The sequence below is a fragment of the Spermophilus citellus genome, assembly GCF_964194105.1.
Source record: "Spermophilus citellus genome assembly, chromosome: 4".
Lineage (NCBI taxonomy): Eukaryota > Metazoa > Chordata > Mammalia > Rodentia > Sciuridae > Spermophilus > Spermophilus citellus.
Window position 1 is genome coordinate 202,237,325 of NC_138185.1, and position 26,196 is coordinate 202,263,520.

Below are 26,196 nucleotides of genomic sequence, written 5' to 3' on the forward strand. Positions count from 1 at the left end.
AGAGAAATGTAAAGTACTTGCTGCAGGTACAGTGTGCAGAACTGGTGGGGGTACAAAGATGAAGACTTGATGCTTCATGCATTTTCTTAGCAGGTTATGGACTACCATCAGACATGAGAGCAGTGACTGGACTATCAAGTGTCTCTCCTGTGAGACAGCCACAGAGAATACTTAGGGCAGAGCAGGGTGGTGTAGGGCAGAAACAGCCAGAGGGCTTCACAGCCGAACAATACAGCAAATAAAAAGAGGAAAAACCCAATCCCAGATAGACTAACCCTCAAAGACAGATACAGATCTTTAATTTAAAACCAAGTGAGTTTATTCATGGAGAAAACAGTAACAGAACACCTTCGGGACATTTTTAGTTCAATAATTAAAACTGCATTAAAAAGCCAACGGGAGAGTTTGGAGACAGAAAGGATGTGGAGAAACTACTATTCCCCTTTTGTTTGGTTTACATATATTTGTCTTCTAGGCAAAATTGATGGCTACGATTAATTTCTTTTCTAGGGGACAATCCAGTTCTATGGTCATCCGTACATGCAATTCCTCTGTGAGAGCCAGTGAAGATGGCAGAAGAGATCAAAGACTTCAGTGATGACTGGGGCAGTGGTGCTATATTTTCCAGTAGTAAAATCTGAGGTATTTAGATTCCACAGATCTGTAAACTTACTTCCACCTCCCTTAAGGTAATGGCAGAGGCTGAGAATGCTGTGTGGACCATCATACCTCTTTCGTATCCACACACATCACTGCTGACATCTCACTAGGATTAGACTGTGTCTGAGCAAAGTGAAGGCAGTTTACTCTTCAAGATGGCTTTCAAGGCAACAGTGTGATTATGATGAGTCCTTCCCTGTCTGTTTTTGTTTGTCCTGGTGCTAGAGTCCGTGGTGATATAAGACCTGTCTCCATGTCTCAGCTGTTAGGGTGCAACCTGGCCCGTTTTACTTGGCTATTCTCGTCATCCAGATGGCAGGAACCTTCTATGGTGATGTCTCTTTTTTTCTCCTCCACGGGTTCCAAAGGGAAGTCCTGGTCTGTGGCTAATACCTGTCGGACAGTCATGTTAACACGAGCAGTTTTCAAGTAGCTGGCACATACCTGCCAGTCCTCCACAGAACAGGGCTCTACCAGTGAATCTCTGGGGAGGACACCTGGGAGAGGTGTCTCCAGGCAGTGAGGTAGGCCTTCTCCCTCAGGATGTGGAAGAACTCGAGGGACTGCATGGTTCAACAGGCGGCTGAAACCTGACATCACCATAATGTCACCACTGTGCATAAACATGGCTGTGGGGGCCTCATCTCTTTTGAGGCCACCTAGAAGAAAGATGGCAGACTGTCCAAAGCTACAAAAAAATAAGTAAAAATAGGAAGTTTTTTTCTGTTATTAACTATAATTGTCAAAGTTATTGCCAACTTCATCATTTTGCAATTCAGTTTAATCTTCCTCTTTTGGAAATAAAATTTGATGAAGTAAATAAGCAAGTGAAGAACTGAGTTTTAACATTATCCATATAAAGTTTTATTGATGTATCTTTTAAGACTTCAGTCTTTCAAAATTGCATTCTTTACTCTGTGTATCATTCCTTCATTATAAAGATAAGGCATTAATAAAAGGCACTTTCTTTTTTTTTTTTAATTAGTTGCTCATGACAATACAATGATCTTGACATATCATACATTTGATTCAAATGGGGTATGAATTCTCATTATAAAAGGTACTTTCTTTGTTGAGATACTGGCATTGTACTCAGGACCAATGTTATGTTTAGGGAGATCAGAGTAAACACTCAGGCTTTTGGATTTTGCTCTACTATTCTAAAAAAGCTGCTCACTTCGCTTTATGATCTTCTACCTGTTTCTTCCACAGAACACAGAGGATATCTTTCATTATAAAAGGCATACTCCATGCAACTTAAAGAGAAAAAGTAACTGTTATGTGGGCGTTGCTCATAGAAGACTAATTTTACTTTATGATACATTGTTAAGATGCCCAGAAATGAAAGATTATAGAATCCAGCCATTCAAAGAAAGTTTAATGTTTTTATTTTAGCTTAATTCTTTAAAGAAAATAATGAAATGATAAAAGTAACTCAAAATCTTTGGAACCAGCTTACCTAAATGACAACAGGGGTTTGGAGTGATCTAGTTCAGATCTGTCTACATGGATTCCTAATGTGGAATCTAAGCGGTAGTAATTCAGGATACCGGCTTCAGCTTGGAAACCCTGAAATCCACAGGCAGCGGCTACTTGCTCTGAGAGGAAAGCCAGGTCAGAAGGGAAAGGTGTGTAATGATCTGCTGAGTATTTCTTTGGTAAAAGTAGAGAAAATAAGAAAAATAAATAATGATCTCAGGAATAGTAAACTGTGGCATAAGATTAATTACTACTTTAAAATCCTCTAATTTCCAAAGTAGTATTAGCCAGCATTATCTACCTGTCCAGAGGGATCCAATAATCAAATAATAAATCACTCAAAAAACTGAGCTATGCAGTTGCAAAGGACACAGACTCACAGTGCATGGAGTCTACACATGAAGTGAATATTATACCACTCTCCAGTATACTTTAATGTTAAGCAGGACAGTTCTTTTAGGATAAAAAGTCAACTCAAAATGTCACTGTCGAGGGCTGGGGTTGTGGCTCAGCGGTAGAGCGCTCCTCTAGCACGTGGGAGGCCCTGGGTTCAATCCCCAGTACCACATAAAAATAAATAAATAAAATAGAGGTATTGTGTCCAACTACAATTAAAAAATACATTTTTTAAAAAAGTGTCACTGTCAAGAGATGCCTAAGTAAACATGATGATTAAATGTAATACAGTAACCTGGATGAGATTCTAGAACAGAAAAAGGATGTTTGTTAAAAATTAAGGAAATCTGAATTAAATTATAATTTAATTATAATTTACACTATTGGCTAATTAATTTATTTCTAGTTTTTTGTTTTCTCTTTCTATTGTGGTGACTGGAATCAAATTCAGAACCTTGCACATGCTAGGGAAGTGCTCTACCACTGAGCTACATTCCCAGCCCCTAGTTCATTAATTGAGACAAAAGTACCACACTAATGAAAGACGTTAACAGATGGTGGAACTGGATATGGCACCTTGCTGTATTATCTTCTTAACTTTTCTGTACATCTAAAACTATGGTCAATCTGATGAGATGACACGTTCAAAACATCTGACTCATATCATGGCCAAGGTAGAACCTTAAAATGGAACAAGTACTTTCTCAGCACTTATCTCTCCAAATTGCTTCTGTTTTTAACACCTAAGGATTACAAATACCTCCTGTCTCTAGCACACATAAAAATGAACACCACCACAAAAAACAAAGGGCAGAAAGCCTTTCTAAAAGATCTTCCTGCCTACAATTCATAAGAATAACAAGGCTGTGGTTTCATTAGGTTTCCTGTGTGACGAGGTTGAGGGCTCTCTGGGCTGTGCATGCCTGCAGCAGCCCAACACAGCCTATCCCTTCTGGATGCTCCTCTATTCCCACCTCTTCCATTGCCAAATCAACCTCAAAAGTGATCAGAAAATCCACTTTTGTCTCACAAATCCACTAGTTTCCTGATATATTCTAGCTGGAGCAATAGTCCTGGCTCTGGATAGAAGGGATTTACTTTGGCCAGAAGTGCACTTTAACTTCAGGTACAAGGAAAACTTCTGTGAAATCTTAGATGGATGGCCTACCTCTTTGGTTAGAACTTCTGTTTTTAATTTTCTCTTCTTCTATTGAACTGCAAATAAGAAAAGCTCCTATTTAATTCTTAAAACTAAAGGTATAGTTACAGAACATTAAAGTTTCCTTGTATCAATTTAAGTTTTATTCCTTTAGAAGATCAACTAGTTAGGCCTCCTGTTGTAGCTCTAGATAGCCTCTGCTATGGTTAAAATAATTACCTTTCGGGCTTTCCAACCTGTCCAAACTGTCTATGGATTACGCACTTACTCTTTCTCTCTCTTTTTGTCAATCATACTTTTAATTCTCTCTTTTTAACTAAAAATACTATATTTTGTCAAGTCCCACCCCCTAAACTTTCACTTTTTTTTTTAACTTTTGATTTCTCATTCAGAGTTGTTGATAATTTTTCACTTTCCATTATTCTTAGTAAACAAGGTTAAACTTGAGGTCCTTGGGAATAACAATATATCTAAAATATTTAAAACAAGAGCTGCCAGGAGCAGTGGTAAATGGCTGTAATCCCAGCAATTTGGGAAGCTGAGAGTAGGATTCTAAGTTCAAGGCCAGTCTGGACAGTTTAGCAAGGCCCTGTTTAAAAAAACAAAAAATGCTATTTCCTTTTGTGTTAATATATCTAACTGTCTAGAATAGTCAGGCACTATGGTAATCATTTTACAGGTATTACTCACAAACAGGATTCAAACACCAACTGTCTAACACAAAGACCATCATACGGCCATTTTCCTGAATACAAACATCTAGTTTCATACTGAATCTGTGTCACTGAAAGAAAGAATTATATTACACATACTTTTAAAAAGTAACATTACATGAACCAGTTAATAAACTTATTAATAAGCTGGGTTAACTAAAACAACAGAGTTTTTAGAAAGTAACTGGTTAGGCAGAGAATATGGTCTATACCAATATGTTTTACTCCGCCTCCACTTACTTTTTTTTTTTTTTGCAGTGTGGGGGATGGAATACAGGGCTTCACACATGCTAGGCAAATGCTCTACCACTGATCTCTACCCCATTCCTCAGTTTAATCTTAGAATTCTTTTACTTGGTGGTAAACAAGGAGACATGAGACACTGTGTTACTAGTGAGAAATGATATGTCTTCTGAAGCACAGAGGACAGAAAAGAAATTGTAGCTCAATAAAACATGGAATTTTCTTAACTATAGGAAATACTTTCCCACCTCTCTCCTGGCCAGACATTTATCTGGCATCTCCTGGCAAGCAAAGGTATCTTGGAAGTTCTTTTGATTGATGGAAGAAAACACTGTTAAGTATAGAGAACTTTTTTGGTAAACTCCAGGCACATATCATGTAGAAAATAAATGCTCAACAAACTTCAAACAATAATGAATATACAGATAACCGAGAACTGCTTTTGGAAACAGTAAAAGAAATCTATATCCTGAAGCAGACTTTGAGACAGGACTGATGACTTTTGATGCAATAATATGACCTGAGGGCTTATGCAGACAAAATTTTCTCTTGATAAATTATTCATTTCTTCTGAGATAACTGAAGGGAGATTTTTAAGGAGGGCATAAATAAAGAGACCCTACAAAAATAACCTATGGATAACTTATGCTCTAGATAGTCCCTAGGTGATACTTTAAGCTTGACTAGGAAGAAATCCAACTATTCAGGCTCAAGAAGCACATAAATGGGGGCTGGGGTTGTGGCTCAGCGGAAGAGTGCTTGCTAGCACATGCGAGGCCTTGGGTTCGATCCTCAGCACCATATAAAAAATAAATAAGTAAATAAAGGTATTATGTCAACCACAACTGAAAAATATTTAAAAAAAGAAAAAAAGAAGCACATAAATGGAGAATGAAAAAATTTGAATACCTTACTGTCCCAGTTATAATGGTAGCCTAGGGTTACCCAGCGCAATTTCTCTAGTAGACTTCGGGGTCTCCGTTTATTCACTTCTTTATACCTGCAAAAATTGGCAACAATAGAGAATATGTCCATCTCAAATATCAGCAACAGCCCTCTGTATGAACCCTGGAGTCTAAATTTAGTATTCCATGGTTTAAGCTGTTAAACAAGGTTGGTGAAGAAAATGAAAACATATAAATGAGTTGACCAAGAATACAATAACAGTAAAAAACATATTACCCTTTCCAATTTCTAGTCTTTAGTTCTAAATCCTCTGCTGAATGGCATCAACTTTAAATGACAAATTTTCTAGCATCTCAGTAATGACAAAGCAAGAAAACAAAACAAAATGATAACAGGAATGTCTTTACTTGTTAATGATACTGAAAGCACTAACAATGTACAATTAAAAAGAAAACTGGTTTAACATGACTTACTTAACCCTGTACAATATAGCTTAGATAATTGAGGCTCAACTAACAATTAAGGCACCACTGAAACTGATTTGGTTTCTGCCAATCCATTGTTCAAACCAAAGGAGGTGTCAGTAAAATAGAGGTACCCTTCCTGTAATTATGTTTTATCTGAAGAAATAAATCTATGATATTAACTACTCTTTTTCTAAAGAGGAAGCTTATTTGGTTCATCTCCAAAAATCTAAAATTCCAAGGTCTAATCATTTTATATAGTTAATTATAATTTTCATCACTAATCAATCTTGGGAAAAAAAAAAAAGCTGGGCATCACAGATTACAAGTTTGAGGCCAGCCTCAGCAACTTAGTGAGGCCTTAGGCAACTCAGTGAAACCCTGTCTCCAAATGAAAAAAAAAAAAAAAAAAAAAAAGGGTCAGGGATATGGCTCAGTGGTTAAGACTGGACTCAATCCCTAGTACCAAAAAAGATGAGACTCCTTTAAGGGATTTACATTCTGACAGGAAATTAACATATAAAATGGAAAGTTTAGGTAGAAATAAAGGGAAAGTTAAAGGCAACAGAAAGTCTAGCTAAACTGAATAGCAGAGACTTCAAAGGGTATGAGAACTAAGAAAAAGCTAAGTGCAAAGCCAGCTGCCTAATTAGTTAAGGTTTTGAGATATGCTGGTTAGTTGCACATAGTGACAAAGAATGGCCAGCATTTAAACAGAGAGAGACACAGTAGGCAACATGGGCACAAAAGTGCAAAAGTGAAGGATCCAGGGGAGGCCCATACAGTAAGTGGTGCTCACTTATCTTGATGTCTAGCAAGGAGTTCAGGGATTGATGCTATCTGTGCTCACAGAATTTACAGTCTGGTCTAGGTTAACTGCATCACTGTAAGAAAGACTTTGAGGTTTACCTTAAACAGGAAGACTAGTCCAAGGATGGAAAAGAAGTCAGAGCAGAGTCTTACTTTCAAAAGTATTAAGCCCAGTCCAAATAACAAAAAGAAAAGAATAACTTAAAAGCTTCCTGAGTACAAGAAAGTGATCTTTAATTTTTCCATTTTGAAGGTAATAATACATATATTTTGTGCAATATATTAGGATTGAGGTAGGTTCAATTCATTTCATATCCTTTTCTGAGAACTTGATTTCAATTCTTACCTTTGTATTTTCTGGAAAGAAAGTAGTCAACAATTGTTAACATTTGCCCTCATCATATGAGAGCAGAATTGGCCAGCATAATACATTTCTTGTCTTAGCACTACAGTACTACTTAGGAACCCATCTTGTTTCCATGGACCTCTTGGGTAACAGGGATTCCAAAAAATTCATTCTTGAATGTTGTGAACATTATGAGGCCAAACTTAACCCACATCCAGAATATTTTAAAGCATGAAACACTGAAGAATCACTGAAGGGCATAAATTGTTATCCCTTAAAACCTGACTTGTCTAAGAGGAAACCAAGAAGGATCAGCATCAATGGAGCTTCCATTCAAGCCACTCTGAACAAAGTAGGAATATGGTGGCACCTTGACCTAATTTTAAATTTTTATCCAATTATCCAAAAGAATGTTTTCAAGAATGCAGACCCTAATTATTGGCTCTCATGGCAAACAGAAACATACTATGCTCCCTGACCTCACTATGTCTTCCAGGCACTAGGAGGAGGAAGATAAATGGGTGGGCTGGTCACCTTCTCCCCCAGGGAATGTGTTCATATGGAAGTCTGTACAGTTTCTGTAATGGCTAAGTGCCTTATATAAGTGTTGACATTTTCTTCAGCAATCATGTTCTAAAGCACTGCTTCCAACTGAACCCTAACTGGGAGGAAATGAACTCTTGGCCTGCTTGTCTACTTTTTGTACAGTGGGTAAACCAGAGCCATAACTAAGCACTGCATTTTCTTTACTTTCTTGCTTGAATGGAACATTAGTTGAATCATTGGGAAAACAAAATTACTCAGGACAGAATAAAGTCTGAAGATTTATGATATGGGCTGGGGATTTAGCTCAGTTGGTAGAGTGCTTGCCGTGCATGCACAGGCCCTGGGTTCAATCACTGGCACCACACACACAAAGATTTATGATAAAAATCTTCAAAATCCTACTACGGGTATTTGTTTTTTCAACTTTAGTGCTCCACCACTGAGTTACATCTCTAGACTTTCTTATTTTGAGAAAGAGTAGTACTGCTTAATAGTCCAGGCTGTCCTCAAACTTGAGATCCTCCTGCCTTATCCTCCTGAGTAGATGGGATTATGTTGTGTGCCACCACACCGGGCTTTTTTCAATTATTTTTATGGTTTGGGAATTGTCTTTCACAACTCTGAATATTTTCCTCTAAGACCACAGCCTTCTTCTTTCCTTCCCTATTCTCTCATTTTTCGTTGAACCTGATCTTCAATCTCCTAATCCTAGAGCCCCATTCTTTTCAATATTTGAGTCCTTCCAGTTTTTTGTCTCTTCTCAACTCGATATTGCCAATCATAATGAGTAGACCTCTAATGCTACTTTAACTGCTAACATCCTTTGTTATGTTGTAAATATTTTATTTCATTCAACCTTCCAGCTTCTGTTTGAAGCCTTCACCATGCATCTCAATGCTTCAGTTTTGTTCTTACTCCCTCTTTTAGATTAATGAGGAACCAGAGGCCTAAATGATACAGTCCAATTTCAATTTTTCTCTCCTATACCTCTACATTTCTCTAAATTTTTATTCCATCCTTCCCTCCTGGTTTCAGAAGTGGTCGTATTTTCTTCCACCACGGCTAATTCTCTACCCATACTATATCCTTTCCCCCATACAAACTCTGGGGCCTTTCTTCATTAACAAATCTTTCTTCTCCTATTTTCAAGTCCTCCTCTGCACTTGTTTCTTCCTCTTCACTTCCACTGTTTAACAAACAGTTCTGCATACTTAAGACAAAAGAACAAAAAATTTTTTTTTCCAACTCTACCTCTCATTCAAGCCACCCTGCCCATATCCCAACCATATGTGTTTTTCCATTCACAATTAAACTCTAAAAAACCCTCAGAATTTGCCATCTTTACTCTCCCCTCACTACAGTCTGTTTTTTGCTTACATTACTCTACCAAAATTAGTTTCTTAGCTTCAATAACATCACCTAACTGTCAAATCCTAGGCCTACTTGACATGGCTGGCCTGTCTCTTCTTTTTCAAAATATTTTCCTGTCTCCGCCTCTAACAGTGTTCTCTTCTATTTTCCTTCACATGCCTCTGGCTGCTCAGGGTCTTCTGCTCTACTTTCTATAACCAGCACTGATGCTGCCTGAGGCCAGTGACCTTCTTTTCTCTCTTTTAGGGAATGAGAGAAAATCACATCTATTCCCACTACTTCATGGTGATTTTTATGTGTAACTCTCATCTCATCTCTGACTTTGCTCCCAAGTTCAGCTCCTTATTCCCAGGGCATGCTGTATATCCCCACTTGGATATAACACAGGCATTTCAAAATTAATATGCCCCAAACTACACTCAGGATAATCTGCTCATTCTTCTCTTCTGTCAATCCTCATTTCCACTAAAAGCCTCCAAATTATCCTCATTGCCAATTAGAAATCTGTGGATAATGCTTTCTTCTTTTCTTTCATTTTTTATAATCTTTTGATAACCAATTCTACTGAGAATGACTTTTCTTTATCATTTTTTCATGAACTATTAAATTCTTAATTTGCCTTTTACAGCCACTGTTTTCAGACTATTTTCTCTAGTGTCTTAAGAATCAGATTGCTAGAGTGAAAAGTCTTGGTACTGACCTGGATAAATGCCTACTCTTCACGAGACAAAGTCTACATACAATCCATTTTTTTTAAAATTAGAAATATTTAATACAATATTTAAGTATTTTTTTTACATTTAAAAAATTATTCTAATTTGTTATACATAATGGCAGAATGCAATTTATATTACACATATAGAGCACAATTTTTCAAGACACCGTACACAAAGTATTTTCACACTATTCATGTCTTATACATGTACTTAGGGTAATGATGTCCAATTCATTCCACCATCATTCCTACCCTCTTGCCCCCTCCTTTCCTCCCCCTCCCCTTTGCCCTGTCTAAAGTTCCTACATTCCCCCTATGCTCCTCCGCCAATTGCCATTATGAGTCAGCATCCTCATAATAAAGAAAATATTCGGCCTTTGGTTTTTTGGAATTGGCTTGCTTCACTTAGCATTATATTCTCCAACTTAATCCATTTACCTGCAAATGCCATGATTTTATTCTCTTTTAATGCTGAGTAATGTTCCATTGTGTATATATACAGAAGTTTCCCTATCCATTCATCTACTGGGGGTATCTAGGTTGCTTCCATAATTGAGCTACTGAATTGTGCTGCTATAAACATTGATATGGTTGTATCCCTGTAGTATGCTGTTTTTAAGCCCTTTGGGTAATCTGAGGAGTGGGATAGTTGGGTCAAATGGTGGTTCAATTCCAAGTTTTTTAAGGAATCTCCATACTGCTTTCTAGACTGACTGCACCAATTTGCAGTTCCACCAGCAATGTATGAGTGTGCCCTTTCCCCCACACCCTAACCAACACTTATTGTTGTTTGACAACCCACTTATAATCTGGTTTTAACTAACCTTTCTAGTGCATTGCCAAGCATTTCCCACAAGTCCTACCTTCCATGGCTGTGCCTTGGACCACTCAATTTTCCTCTATTAAAACGCTATTTTTTTCTCACTATATTATTGAACTACCAGATTTTCCTAAGTTGCTTTTTCATACATGTTTTATGTTCACTTCTACTTGGAAGTCTTTTTTCCCAGTCTCTCCCTACACTATGCCCCACAGCACCATGTAACTTCCTCAAAGTACATAACCTTCCATGTTGTAAATTCCTTTTCTAAATCCTTTCATCAAAGATAGGGACTGAGTTTTATTCATCTTCGTGGATGTTTTAGCATTGAATATTTTCTAAGACACAATTGACTATTATTTAATAAATTAATGAAAACAAAAAGGAAAGCTACTATACAGCCCTCAAATTAATTCTTTTCAAATTTAGTGGTGTAGTTTTATTGGGCTAGGAGATATCATCATAATTGAAATATTTACTCTGGGTTCATTTATCAGCACTAGGGGTGGGGTAGGGTGGGGAAGAAATAATATTTACTGAACACCTTCTGATTTTTTATAAAGAACTATGCTAGGCCTTAAGATCACACAATTTTCAAGATGGTAGGCTGTGGGAGGTGCACAATGAAAGAAGGAAGAATCAGATGACTTGATTCACTAAAACAAATATCACACTAGCATTAAAAAACCAATGTCTTGGTCTTGGGATATAGCTCTGTGGTATTTTGCTTGCATGCCATTTGTGAAGCCTTGGGTTCAATTCCCAGCCTTGCAAAAACAAAAAAAACCTAACCAAAGTCTTAAAGGTATAGAAAAGCACAAGGTTTAATTCTGCTTCCACATGGAGGATATCAGTGGAAAGAACCTTTTTCATGTAAAAAAACAGATACAAAGCACTTCATAAGCAAATGTGGAGAAAAAAAAAAAAGCAAAGCTGCTTATTTACATTTTCCCCTTGTCCTATTCTTTATTTTTGAATGGATCATAAATATAGAAAATTCAAAAGATATAAAACACATCAATTAATTTCGGAAATATTTGATAAGTTTTTTACACTGGAGAATAATAAAGCCAATGTAAGAGGATTAAAAAGTGAGGGAAAGTAGGGAACTATTTTTGACTGAATGATAAGGAAAGGCCTTTCTTATATTAAAACACTTAAGGAAGGAAGCCACTGGATATTCAAGGAAGAGGTTCCTAGGTAGAAGGAGAAGCTTGTTTAAAGAAGCTGAGCAGTACAGATGTGTTCATGGAATAACATGGAGGCCAGTGTGGCTACAGAAAAGGAACGGCAGGAAGTAAGGTTAGAGAGGTAGCTAGAAGCCACACCATGTAGGGCTCACAGGCCATGAAAAAGATTTTGGATTTTTAAAAAAAATGTGATGGTGTTATATAATGAAAAATTTGGCTGGCCTTTGTCCCTGGTTCTTGTGAGGGAGCTTCTAAACCCTTGAAATTTCCAGAATGACAGGACTGTCACTGCTAATCATGGTGGGCCCTTGGATCACACTTAGGGAACTGAAGAAGGAATCTAACTATGCGGCTAATGATTTATTTAATCAATCATGCCTAAATAATGCAACTTCAATAAAACTTCTGAATGCTAAGGTTTAGGAGAGATTACTACTGGTTGGTGAAAAAACCAATGTGCTAGGAGGATGACATACATGAATTGACAGGAAAGAGGACATGGAAGTTCCCAGACCTTGCTCCATATGTCTCTCCATTTGGCTGCTCCTGATCTGTAGATTTTATAATAAAACTGTAATCATAAGTACAGTGCTTCAATCCCCAGCACCAAAAAAAAAAAAAAAAAAACTATAGTGCTTACTTGAGTTATAGTTAATTTTTGGACCTGGGTGAATCACGGGACTCCCCTGAATCTGTAAGCATTGGTCTTAAGGGAGGATAGCTTGGAAACCTTCCAAACTTGTGGCTGGTGTCTGAAGTAAAGGTAGTAGCCTTGTTGGAGATGTGCCCTTAATTTACAAAGTCTGTGCTAATTTGGGGTACTTTGCATGAGATTTAAACAGTAGCTAGGAAGCTGTACGAAAAATGATGTGATTTCTATCCTCTAAGCAGAGGGTCAAGAGGACTACTGTGGTATTCTGCAGGTAAGATGTAATGGTGGCTTAGATTAAGATGGTTGGGAGAGAGATGGAGAGAAATAATTAAATGTATACTGACTCTTAAGGCTCACCATATTTGTGAGTGAACTGAATTTACAGTTTTTTAATGATTGCATTCTACTACTGGGATATGCCATATTTGATTAATCTGGTCTTCTGCTTCTTGTACAAAGCTCAATATCGATACGACTCACTTTGAACAAAACAGAATTGAAATTCTGTAATTTTATGAAGTCTTGTTTTTGCTTCTGAGTTCAAGTATTTCTTCTTCATATCCTATTTAAAATGACTGCAGAATTCTACAATTCAAAGTGAAAGGATCCTGAGAAATGCTCTTGTTCCTGATTCTCATTGTGGGAGGATATTACCAAGTAATCAAAACCTCCAAGAGAATTTTGGAGCAACAAATCCTCTCCATCTCTGACAGACTCTGGGAAAGTGGGGAGAACTTAGTGTATTGTTCATAGGACTTTGACCATGATTCAACAATCTTGAATGGCTTTTCCTAATACCTTTACTTCTCACACAAGAAAACTGAAACACACATCACAAAGTGATAGATAGGTACTTGATCGATTTTCAGTGCTCCTAGTACAATGTCTGAGCACATCAATTTCTTTCAACCCTTGGCAACATAAGATATGAACATAAATTTTTTAAAATTCTTGCTAATTTATCAGACAAAAACCAGCGTATTCCACCATTGTCTATAGGATGACTTATTATAGAGATTCACCTGAGCTATCTTAGAAGACAGCTGGGATTTCTGAAGTCATATTTCAGAAAGGAAAAAAGGAAATTACTTGAAAACATAGACTGATTTAATAACATTAAGTTCTCTCATGCTAATTTCACTGTCATGATCTTATCTTACTTTGTCTCAGTTCTAAAGAAGGTATTAACAGCTGATGACAGGGTTTTCCTCATTGCTCCTGATAGTATCACAACCTACACACCAACAATCTTTAAAGGAAAATCACTACATTTTGGTTTTTCTTTCCCCACTCAACTTAAGAAAATCTTCTATTATCCTTGTTAGAATCAGCATGACAGTTTCTGAAAACTACCCTTAGGGCCACTTAAGACCAAAGAGGACACAAAGTTGGTACCATGGTCTTAACGGGAATCTTTCTAAGGATTTCTATTATCTTGTCTTAACCCCACACTAATTAATAAGGAAAGGACTGTTAGGAGACAAAGGAAGGTTAAAAAGCGTGCTCAAGCAGGTGTGGTAGCAACACCTACAATCTCAACTACTCAGGAGGCTGAGAAAAGAGGACTGTAAACTTGTGAACAGTGTTGGAACTTGGAATACTGTGTCTCAAAAGTAAGAATTAAAAGGGTTGTGATGCAGGTCAGTGATAGAGTACCTGGATTCAATTCCCAGGGCTGTGAAGGTTTAAAAAAAAAAAAAGAGAAAAGAAACTTGCTCAAGTTTATACAGTTAAGTGGCAGAGCTAGAATTTGAACACAGAAAATGATTCCAGAACTGGTGCTCTCTATCATTAAACCCTGTACACGCTGTAATTTACGTTTCCCGATTCAGGTTTCACCCCTCTTACCCATGACTTCCAGGAAGCATTTTCCAAAACCTACCCCAATCTAGCCATGTAAGTAACTATTCACATTTTATTAACTCAACCTAGACCCGCCAAATTACTTAATTACTTGTTTATATGTCTTTTTTTTTAAGAGAGAGAGAGAGAGAGAGAGAGAGATAATTTTTGAATATTTATTTTTCAGTTTTCGGCAGACACAACATCTTTTATTTTTATGTGGTGCTGAGGATCGAACCCAGCGCTCCGCGCATGCCAGGCGAGCGCGTCACCACTTGAGCCACATCCCCAGCCCCAGGAACTGTTTCTTATCTGTCTTTGAACTCTTTCTCTCAAACACTGTCTGGCACACAGCAGAAACTTAGGGTATCTGTTTCATAAACATATGAACACCCACCCCCTGTGTTCCAATCTCACAGACCAATTTACTTTGTCTTAAATATTACATTTCTGCTCAGGCTGCTTTCTCTACCTGGAATAATCTTTTTTTTTTTTTTTTCCTTCTTCTTGCAGTAGAGGGATCAAACCCAGGGCCTTATGCATAAGAGGCAAATGCTCTACCACTGAGCTGTATGTATCTTTAGCCAGCCCTTTTACTTTTATGACTACCAAACCCTTAATCATTTTTGAAGATCAGTTCAAATGAACAGAAGAAGAAAGAGGATTAATAGGCTCAATTAAAAAAAAAATCACTTGTTCTTCTTTGATACCTCTGCTCTGCCTAGAAGAATTAATTATTTCCTCCTCTGGCCTCCATTATAACAGTTTCTGAGCCTATTATAAACATTCCTATAGACAATGAATTCCTGCTACAGACTATTCACCTTTGAGTACAGGAAGAGTATCCTATTAAGTTTTGTGTATCCAATGTCTATACATTGGTATACAAATGACTTCCAATAAATATTTTTGGAATGAATGAATGAATGATTACTGAAATAGAGTGAAGGTACAAATACTAGTTCTTCTCCCATAAGGAACAACTGGCCTTTCATAAAACAGCTACCAGCATTCACATTGACTCCATCTAAGAAAGTAGGGATAAAGAGTTGTCAATGATATTTATCCTAGCATACCACAACTGTTCAAAGGAACTCATTTTGAGTAGGAAAAAAGGATTTATGATGAATAAAAATGATCATCTAATGATTAATATGGATGAATTCAGTATCTAAGCTATGGTAAGTAAATCTGTAAAATGATCTCAATTTAATATAAATGTCAAAGCATCTGTCCAAAAGTTGTCAGGGAAGGAAAACAACTGTGTTGTATTTGTATGGAAGCAAGGGAGGAAAAACAGGACAATCATTTTCACTGTATTATTATATAACAGTTTATTCAAAGATCTGTTGTGATCCGAGCTGAGTATTAACACTTTATTCTGACTGATGAGACTTACCTCAGGAACTCTTTGCTCTGTTCCCACAGATCCTGGGTCTCTTCTTTAGTCATGTGTTTGTCCAGGTTACACACATTAGGTTTCTGGGAGTATAACTTTAGGCACTGCTTTACCCAGTGCCACTGGTACCCTGGGAGGAATGGGTTTGAGATAAAAATAAATCCTATACAAAAGACAGATAGGAAAAAAAAAGAAGGGAAAATTCTACATTAGTTATTCCGATCATTTCTTTTTGTTGACATCCTTATATCTACTATTCTGTCCTTTTCCCCCATATCTTTTGGTTATGCTTCAAGTTAATGAAAAATTAATTTTTGATAATTATCAAACACCCATCTCTATACAAGTCTCTCTGGCTTTTTGGGTTATTCTTAAAGGGAACAAATATTTCACACAGTTAACGTGTCCATTTTGTTATCCCAAAGCAAACTTTAGAACTTAAAGTCCACCTTCTAATTTTCACCAGGCATCATCATTTACAGAATCATCTGAGACTTCTCAAATTCCCTATATCATTTACTGCTGGCACAGAGGAAGTTCTTATACTGAATTTAACTGAAATATGGATTTGAAAGTCTGCCTATAATGAATGAAGCCCTGGTTATTAATTTATTTTGTATCTCAGCTTCAAATCCATTCCTCTATATTCAGTTTGGCTTCATAATGTGGGGGCTGGGACCTACCAATTTCCTCTTTGCCAGTTTGCTCCCTGCTAAACTGTGCCCATCAGGGACAGTAATGGATGACTGGAGGGCTGAAGTTGGTTCTAATGTTGTTTTTCCAAATCACTAGAACCAGACTCATTATGTTCCTCCTTCAGAATTCTAAGTCATGGGGCTGGGGATTGTAGCTCAATAGTAGAGCATGGAAAAGATTCGTTTTCATTCATCAAATATAAAATACATACTATGCACAAGGTACTTTCTCAAGAATTAGAGATGAAGAAGGCTGGAGTCATGGCCCAGCACATGCCTAGCATGTACAAGTGCCTGGGTCTGATCCCCAGCAGCAGCAGCAGCAGCACCACACACACACACACACACACACACACACACACACACACAAATAATAAAATAAAAAATAAAATAAATAATCAAGAATTACAGATGAAAAATTTTGTTTGAAGAAAGGGAAGTACCTGGAGATAGGTTAGTAGAGATGGTTGGTTATACAAGCAATTCCTTTTAGGAGCCTATCTATAAATCAAGGAGTAGGGGGTCACAGATGAATAAAGTACTAAAAGGGAAGTTTATGGGTTTTAGGGATTGCTAAGACCTAAATATACTTACAGACTGTGAAGAAAGAGCCATTATCGAGGAACTGGTTGAAAACAAAAGAGAGGAAAGGAACAGAGCAAGGTCTTGAAAGAGATACAAGAAGGGGAAGTAAGAGGGTGAGAGAACTGTCACTGAACTGAAGAAATTTTCATCTTAGAGGAAACGAATGAGAATATCTGCTTATAAGTGTGGGGGCCATCAAAAGCTGAGAAGTTCTTGCCTGAGACTTGGTTTTCCCAATCAGAAAAATAGCAAGGCCATCTCCGCAAAAGAAAGAATAGCTGGGGGGAAAGTCTTGAGGAACAAGAAGGAATCAATAAAATTAAACAAGGGGCTGGGGTTGTGGCTCAGCGGTAGAGCGCTCTACTCGCACGTGTGAGACCCTGGGTTTGATCCTCAGCACCACATAAGAATAAATAAGTGAAATAAAGATATTGTTTTAAACCAGGTTGGGAGGTGGGTTTGGCCCCTGATTGTAGCTCGCCAACTCCTGGTCTATATCATGAACACACTATGGAAATGTCCTCAAGGAGAATTACTTTGAAAAGCAGATAATAAAGACAAGGGCTGAGGCTAAAACAAAAACAACTATGGTATTACTAAACTAAGCTTCCTCTCTTCTTTTTGGCATTTAATTTAAACACAGGATAATGGTGAAGTTTAATAACAACAAATATGTTTAGCTACTAATTACAGTAGCTACCAAAAACTGGATGCCTACCGAGTGTCAGACATTGTGCTAGTAACCTTAAGCTATGTCATTAATCTTCAATAACTTCATGAGAAACTCATTAATTCAATTTTACAGATGAGAGAACAGAGGTTCAGAAAGGTAACATGGCTTCACTGATTAATCCCTCTCTCAGGGCCAATAGTACACATTTCGGAGATGACAGGAAACAAACCTAAGATCTTTACCTTATACATTCTAGGCTCTAATCAATTGAGTCTTTGAACAATAAAATCAGTGGTCCACTATCAGAATTTTAGATTTTAAACCACATGAGGTTTGACAGAAAGGAACCTGCACTGATATAGTAGAAATATATAGAAAATAACCTGAAGATTCTTCTATTGTACTATATTTTATTAAAAAAACTTAAAATTTTGTGTTTAGATTCTTGCATATATGGAAAAAATTTGGACAGCTTAGTAATAATCACTGATGGGTTGGTTACTGCAGTTGACTAATCATATCAATAATTTAATATTTATAATAATAATTTAATATTATCAATAGCTCATACTAAGAACTAGCCTAATGACCAAAGCTAACAAATTGGCGGTACCAAGGAAATTTCATACAGCAGAGTTTACCTAAGAAAAAATTGAAAGGTTTTTTTTTTTTTTTTGGTGGATTTCATTACCTAGGCAGATATTGGTGGATTTCATTATTTAGGCATACTGTAAATTAATGCAGCAAGGAGAAAAAAATCATTGCAAAAGGCTGGGCAATAAATATAGTTGATCAGTTATAGAAATTCATTTCAATGGTCACTTAGTTTGACCACTAATCTGATCTGCTGCAATACTGGAGATTAAATCCAGAAGCCTCTACCACCGAGCTATATCTTCAGCCCTTTTTATTTTTTATTTTGAGATAGGTCTTGCTAAGTTTTCAAGGCTGGCCCCAAACTTGTGATCCTCCTGCCTTCTCTTGAGTTGCTGGGATTACAGGAGTATACCACCATGCCTGGCTAATCTTAGTCTTTCTATGTCCTCTAATGCATCTCCAAGACATAGAACCCAACTAAGGTTCCTAATTTTACATTTTATTTAGCAGAAATAGTCTCCAAATAATTTGGGAGGGTGAAAGGATAGCCAACATTTTAGGGGGAAAAAGGGATATAAAAAACAAAAACCAAAAAAATTCTACAACCTATCATCTTTGATTATCATTTTTTCACAAAATAAAGATGGTAACATCTCCCAAAATATTAAAGGAAGAATACTTCCGATCTAATAATATCTTGAACAGTGAAAGGAAATTGAATGCTTCTTTAGGCAATCCATTTCAGGCCATTTCAATGTTGTTCTCCTTTTACTGGGTTAAAAATCTGCCTCTCTTTAATCTGCATGTATTGATCTTCATTGGTCTTAAGTTCCCCCTCCCTCCCTTACTGGAGAGTGAATCACGAGCCCCTTTAGCATCACTAGCTCTTTTCAAAATTTTTAATTTTGGTACAAGGTTTCACTAAGTTGTTGAGACTAGCCTTGAAATTGTGATTCTCCTGCCATAGCCTCCTGACTTGCTGGGATTTCAGGTGTGTACCATTGAACCTGGTTTGGTTTTGAGTTCTGAAATCTACAGCAATGCGCAAATTGGTTTTTAATTCTTTCTGATAAATACCCATAGGTTTATAGTTAACATTTACTGAGCACTTATGATGTTCTAGGCACTGTCCTAAGCATGTCAATTTCCCTTCTACCCTCTCTACTTTACTCCACTCTAATCTGTTTTGGATTATCTTGTACAGTTGCTGATGGGTGAGGTGAGCACTATTTTTATATCTTTTACACATTAAAAAACTGAGGTCAGGAGAGATTAAGAAAATTTCCCTAGGTCAGTTAGTAGGTGGTAGAGCCAGGAAAAGTCGAGGTAGCTTGGCTTAACCATCAATCTTTTTTTTTTTTTTAATATTTATTTTTTAGTGGTAGCTGACACAATATCTTTGTTTTACTTTTTATGTGGTGCTGAAGATTGAACCCAATGCCTCACGCATGCTAGGCGAGAGCTCTACCTCTGAACTACAACCCCAGCCCCTTAACCATCAATTTTTAATGCTTTCCATCCCTTCTTGTATTTGACCATTTTTCAAATGTTTGATACTGTCACATTCCCCCTTCAAGTCCTCTCTTCCCTAGACTAAGGTCCTGGTTTCCAGACCTGTAAGAACAGGTTTGGTATACTCAGGCCTCAGGCTCCTCCCACCCCTGCAAAAAAAGACTCCAGTTGTCCTTTTATTGAAAGTATTCTGAAGGGTATAATTCAATCAAACACAAAAAATTCTATCATTCCTTGACCTCGAACATTAAGTGAAATAGAGAAAACAAACAAAAACTACAAATAGCCTTTGAGATACAGTCCTAAACATTCCCAAATTAAGTGTAACGTTGGTAAACTAGTCCCTGTCCTGTTGGACTAAGCCTCCTGGTATCATTTCTCACCTTCTCTTTAGTACCTGCTTTATTTTTAAAAATTTGGTCTTTTTAGTTATATGTGACAGTAGAATGTATTTTGACTTATCATACATACATGGAGTGTAACTTCTCATTCTTGTGGTTCTACATGATGTGGAGTTACACTGGTTGTGTATTCACATATGAACATAGGAAAGTTATGTCCAATTCATTCTATTGTCTTTCCCACTCCCATTCTCCCTTCCCTTTCCCCATTCCCCCCTGTCCTATCTGGAGAACTTCCACTCCCCCCAGCTCCCCTATTGTGAATCAGCATCTGCATATCAGAGAGAACATTTGGCCTTTGGTTTTTGGGATTGGCTTATTTTACTTAGCATGATAATCTCCAGTTCCATCATTTACTGGCAAATGCCATAATTCCACTCTTCTTTATGGTTGAGTAATATTCCATTGTGTATATGTAGCACAGTTTCTTTAACCGTTTATCTATTAAAGAGAACCAACCTACTGTAGATTCCATAGCTTAGTTACTATGAATTGAGCTGCTATAAACATTGATGTGGCTGGGTCACTATAGTATGCTGATTTTAAGTCCTTTGGGTGTATGCTGGGAGAGGGATACTCAGGTTCCTTTAAGGTAAGTGGGATTCAGAAGTAGACATATTCTTTCTTACTAAGAACAAGAGGCTCTGGACATTATACTTCTATTTAATGCAGCTTACAATGGCAGGGAAGATGGAAGACATTCTTCACATAATGAAGCCCTAACCCAAATAATGTGGCTTAAGTAGGAAAACCTAGAAAACTTCAAAAAAGCAGGTATATCAGTTTGGGTAATACAAAACCTAAGTGAAATTGGTAACTTTGTAGTACAACCTGTTAAGAAAGGAAGGCTTAGTGTGACAGAAAATCATGGCACTAGAGTTGAAAGATCAAGAGCAGCCTCCAAGGAATAAGTGCATATAACTTTATGTACTTATTCCAAATTACCCAAACTCACAGAGAATGATGCTTTCATATTTGAACATCATCACTCATCTGTTTCCATCATGAATTCATACAGAATTTACAGCACGAGGCCTTTTATAGGAAGCAATATAGCTGTTACACTTTCCCATCATAACAACAAATATTTTAGTAGTCACAATGTAGTAAGAGCTCTAACCAAGTTCCACCTCTCAGTACAATGAAAACAAATATTTCTTTTTGAAGATTCTCTCACTTTTGATCTAAATTGGAAATCATAAGTGTAACATAAACTTTTTGTCTTTTAGAAAAAAACAGAGCTAGGTGTGGTAATGCATGCCCTTAGTCTGAGCTACTCAGGGGGTTGAGGTGGGGGGATTGATCTCACAAGTTTGAGACCAGCCTGGGCAAAACACTGAGACCCCTCTCAACAAAAAACAATCAATCAATCCAAATCCAGGATGGCAGATATAAGATTATTTGGTCCAAATAAGGCATTTCTATATCTTCTAAATGGTTTATAGTAATTAGTTTACAACAGCTCCACGAGTCAAAAAGTTAATTAATATTACTCTTACCTTATTTTCTCTAAAGTAAACTACTCAACATCACTAAATTAAAAATTCTAAAGTAGTCTATTAGAACTTTTGATCATTACTTGTGATTCTTTTTTAAATAGCCTTGATAGCAACAAGTCTTAAGTTGTTATGTCATTAGAGAATGTGACTGGAATTATGAATTATTATGAATTATTATAATTATTATGAATTATTCTACTATTTAAAGCAATTATTTTGGCAGAAGTTTACAGTTGTAACAGAGAGCCCAGAGTCAATATCTTTATTTTTTATTTGTTGTTGGCCACTTTCTGCAATATAAGGCAGGTGCTGCTTACTCTTCTATCTTTTGGGAATGCTAAATAAATGGGTAACTTAGATAGAACAATTTAGGATGTGTTCAGGAGTAGAATGCCTCTGTTTTCTCCTTTTTCTACTTACATGCTCATAACTCCTATGAAATTAGAGAAATCCCTTTGAGGTCAGGTGCACTCACCGGGATAGCCTTCAAGTCCATAGGCTCGCCACTTGCTGACTGGCTGAAGTCCTGCTCTATGTGCATCGTGCTCACTCACTGAGGACACACTTAACTGAGATCTGACGACCTGGCAGGAAGGAAACAGAAGCCAGAGGGCTAAAGCTACTTTGTAGGTCAACACCAGGAACCTCAAACTTCCAGAAATTTCTGGTACGGGGCAAAATTAAGAGTCTTACTTCTGGGATTCTAATCTTAGCTCCACCAGATACTTGTTCTAGAACTTTAAGATGAATTACTTACTTCCTAAAGCCATAGTTTCCTCATCTATATGCTAACAAACATTAAAGATTTATATAAAATTTAGCTAAGTGGCAATTGAAAAATTAAAGTGGACTGGATTTGGCATTCAAGACTACCTTTTCCTATGAGACCATACTTTAGTTGCTCTTTTTTTTTTGGTACCAGAAATTGAACCTAGGGGCGCTCAACCACTGAATCAAATAACAGCCCTGTTAATTTTTATTTTGAGACTGGGTCTCAGTAAGTTGCTGAGGCTGGCTTTGAACTTGCAATTCCTTTTGCCTTAGCCTCCCAAGCCACTGGGAATACAGGCGTGCACTACTGCACCTGACCTTTGGTTGCTTCTTAAAAGAACTTACAAAGAAAGTGTGTGGTGTACTGGAATATCCCAAATCACAATGGTATTTACTCTGGTTAGTCCTAATAATACTTCTTCTGAGGCACTGGCATATGATTGTTGTTTAAACAGAGCTATGAGAAAGAGCAGGGCAGGGAAGGTAAGAGAATCAAAAAGGTGTTCTCCATTTTAATAAAACACTGGGAACCCTATTTACTAAAAGTAGAACATTTTTTCTCTTCTAGATGAAATGATAATGCTAGAACTTTTGTTGTTGTTAATTACATAAAAATATTAGGAGTTAATGAAAGTTTCTTTGCACATAGAGCACCTTAAGAATGGCTCATTATACACAGTCACTCAGTCAAGGACATTAAAGAGAAGAATTTTTCCATGAATAATAAACTTAGGATCTGGCTTACCTTAGATGACATCAAAAGTCCTCTTTCAAAGGTAAGTGATCTTTGTCCTACCAACTTTTGAAGTATGGAGATTTCTAGACAAAATAGCAACAAGTGACTGGTATATAACCAGTTTTTATAATAAAATGATTATCTGGAACTCTCTAAGAGTCCTAATCAGCTGAGTTTTCCAACCGATAACACTGTCATGATTTCTTAAAAAGGCCACACTTTGCATTACACTGTAATTCAGCAACATCTTCAGAGTTGAAATTTGTGTACTTACTCAACCATATGCCAAACTGAATGAAACCAAACCACTGAGCTTTTTAAAAAAAATAAATAATTTTTAGTTGTAGTTAAAAATAATACCTTTATTTCACTTATTTATTCTTATGTGGTACTGAGGATTGAATCCAGGGTCCTGCACGTGCAAGGCGAGCGCTCCACCACTGAGCCACAACCCCAGCCCCCCCAATGAGCTTATAAAATAAGTTTTTCTGAGGATTGGGGATATAGCTCAATTGCAGAATGCTTGCCTTGCACACACAAGGCCCTGGATTCAATTCCCAGTATTACTTGCTTCTCCCACCAAAAAAGTTTTTCTTGCTTCTTCTCTTGCCAGACTGTTAGCCATCATTTTCTCCACTGATCTTACCAGTTTTATGATAGCAATTTCTTAATATGTATTTTAAATCTGCTTTAGCCCAAGGAACTAAACATCTAAGCTTTCATGTACTTAATACACACTGTATTTTTTTTTTTGGGTATTGGGGATTGAACTCAGGGGCACTTGACCACTGAGCCACATCCCCAACCCTATTTTGTATTTTATTTAGACAGAGGGTCTCACTGAGTTGTTTAGCAGCTTGCTAAGTTGCTGAGGCTGGCTTTGAACTTGCAATCCTCCTGCCTCAGCCTCCTGAGCCGCTGGGATTATAGGCGTGCACCACTGCACCCAGCTCACACTGTATTTTTTTGAGTGTTATTTTGGGTATTGTGCTAGACACACAATGTCTGGGGTAATCGTGGCTTATAGTCTAAAAAGTACTTATACATTAAGATAAACTACAGAGTCATTCCATTTCAAGTCTGGGTCCAGCTGCGGTGCTAGGATGAATGCCCCTCCAGCCTTTGAGTCATTCTTGCTCTTCACCATTAACAAGGACACTAAGGTGCCCAATGCCTGTTTGTTCACCATCAACAAAGAAGACCACACACTAGGAAAAAAATCACAGCTGCTGAAGGATCCATAAGTGCTGTTTGCCGGCTACAAAGTCCCCTACCTCTTGGAGCACAAGATCATCATCCGTATGCAGACCAGCCGAGCCTATAGCCTGCAGGAGGCCTTTACCAACACCATCACAGACCTCATCAGTGAGCTCTCCTTGCTGGAAGAGTGGTTCAGGGTGGCCATTAAAGACTAGCAAGAAGGGATTGAATAGTGGGTCAGAAGGCACTCGGTTCCACCTGTGAGTCTAGTTCCTACCTCCACTGCACCTTTCTCTCCAGGCATCACTCCCGACAGCTTTCCTTGTGACCCCCTTTCCTGACACTGAGGTGTCCTGTACAATAATTTTTTTAGCTTCCTAATAAAGTATGATAGGAAAGAACCCAGTTGTAGCAGAGGTGACTTCACAGCAGGTAGATTTTCAGACTTTGATGGAGGCAGATAACCTGTTACAGACACTTGGGCCACATTTCAGAGTGGACTGGCCCAGAGGCCCTGACTTCTGTCTGGGGGGTGCTGGATGATGCTGAGCAGAAGCGTTCTGAGAAAACCTGTGCACATCCATGAATCTGTTCTAGAAGCCTCAGCTGCTGGGCCTGCATAACTGCAAACAGTGCTCCAAGGTTTCATTTCATGTCCGAAATAGAGAATTTAATAAAACACTCATTGATAAAAACACGAAAAAAAAAAAAAAAGCTAAAATAAAGGAAAGTGAAGCTAAATAGGGTTCTGAAGCTTTCTTCTTGTCAAGTACATTACACTCTAGGTGCAGACATTCTATGTTATTCAGACAACTCTATAACTGATTTTGCTAACAAATCAAGCTGCTGAGAAGTTAAGCTCAAAGTATGGGGTTATGATAGCATTAGTTTTATTGAGAACTATTACTGCTTGTAAAGAATGCCTCTTGGGGACATTGTGGATAACACCAATGGCCCATTAAGAGATTATAGGTTCTCAAGGTTAAAGTGATTGTAAAGAAAACTCAACTGCAGCACAGCTGTATTTCCCCTGCAATACCTTCTCCACACTATTTCCTTTCTTAATCTTCAGTGGTAAAAATAAAAATAAGGAAGGGTTCCATACGCACTCTTCAGACATTTACTTTGAATTCTGGGGGGGGATTATTTTAGAATCCTTCCAACCACCTCTTTCTAAAAGGCCCAGAGAGAAGCCTGACTGGAAAGGCTTAACTCGCACGGGCTGATCCTTGTCAGATCTGGGATTGGTAGGTAGTAGGTTTTGAAGTCGCAGAGCGCTACCCTAACGTCTACAAAGACTTTTACGGGATTTTTACATAAAATAAAGTAGAACTATAAGGGGACAGTTAAAGGAAGAAGTAAACACTAATTCTCAGAATTTTTTGGGACCGAGGCAGAGAAGCAAAGCGTGACTAAACTCGCAGAATAACGTTTTGTCGCCAAGCGTGACTGCTGGTGGGCAGTTCAACTCCGAGCCCAAGGACCATCGGTCTGCAGGCGAAAAGGGGCGAAGAAGCCCCTTCAAGAAGCAGCGCGAGGTGATGCCGGGACTCGAACCGCACTTCTCTCCGTACGTACCTTATGGGCAAAAGGACCCGTGCCGCGGGCTGCGTGGGCCGCCGAGAAGTCGATGACCCCTCCCAGGTCTGTGGTCCCGGGTCGGCTTTGTCGGTAGAAGCGGAAAAGTTTTCGAAAAGCGTCCTCCCCAGGTTCTGTCATCAGCGATGCCACAGAACCCAAGGCCGCCGCCATCTTCCCCATCTCGCTCCCTGACCGCTCTGACCCGGAACCATATCCTCCTGCTTGGGCTCCGACA

The 26,196-nt window shown here is 37.8% G+C and overlaps 1 protein-coding gene and 1 pseudogene across 4 annotated transcripts; one reads left to right on the top strand and one right to left on the bottom strand.

Moving 5' to 3' along the window:
- Window positions 1-296: 296 nt before the first annotated feature.
- Window positions 297-26,172, bottom strand: ALKBH1 (alkB homolog 1, histone H2A dioxygenase). 3 transcript variants are annotated; one of them, XM_081291003.1, is made up of 7 exons: window positions 25,959-26,089; window positions 23,190-23,263; window positions 22,149-22,257; window positions 15,712-15,874; window positions 5,560-5,650; window positions 2,120-2,313; window positions 297-1,348 (listed from the first exon to the last, which is right to left on the bottom strand). In XM_081291003.1, exons 2-7 carry the CDS (start codon window positions 23,199-23,201, stop codon window positions 919-921), a joined length of 999 nt encoding a protein of 332 aa, XP_081147129.1. In that variant the 5' UTR covers window positions 23,202-23,263; window positions 25,959-26,089; the 3' UTR covers window positions 297-918. The 3 variants fall into 3 exon arrangements, with proteins under 3 accessions (XP_081147129.1, XP_081147128.1, XP_081147127.1); XM_081291002.1 differs by lacking the exon at window positions 23,190-23,263 and having other exon boundaries at window positions 15,712-15,841; window positions 25,959-26,172; XM_081291001.1 differs by lacking the exon at window positions 23,190-23,263 and having other exon boundaries at window positions 25,959-26,171.
- On the top strand, window positions 23,272-24,613 carry LOC308647116 (DNA-directed RNA polymerase II subunit RPB11-like; annotated as a pseudogene). The gene has a single exon. The product of its transcript is annotated as a DNA-directed RNA polymerase II subunit RPB11-like (transcript).
- Window positions 26,173-26,196: the final 24 nt, after the last annotated feature.

Excerpts from the sequence above, each read along its gene's own strand:
- ALKBH1 (XM_081291001.1), bottom strand. The coding sequence starts at position 26,141 with ATGGGGAAGATGGCGGCGGCCTTGGGTTCTGTGGCATCGCTGATGACA. Across the intron at positions 22,258-25,958 it reads CGGGTCCTTTTGCCCATAAG|GTCGTCAGATCTCAGTTAAG; the intron begins GTACGTACGGAG and ends CCTTCCTGCCAG. Across the intron at positions 15,875-22,148 it reads TGGACTTGAAGGCTATCCCG|GATTTATTTTTATCTCAAAC; the intron begins GTGAGTGCACCT and ends TCTTTTGTATAG.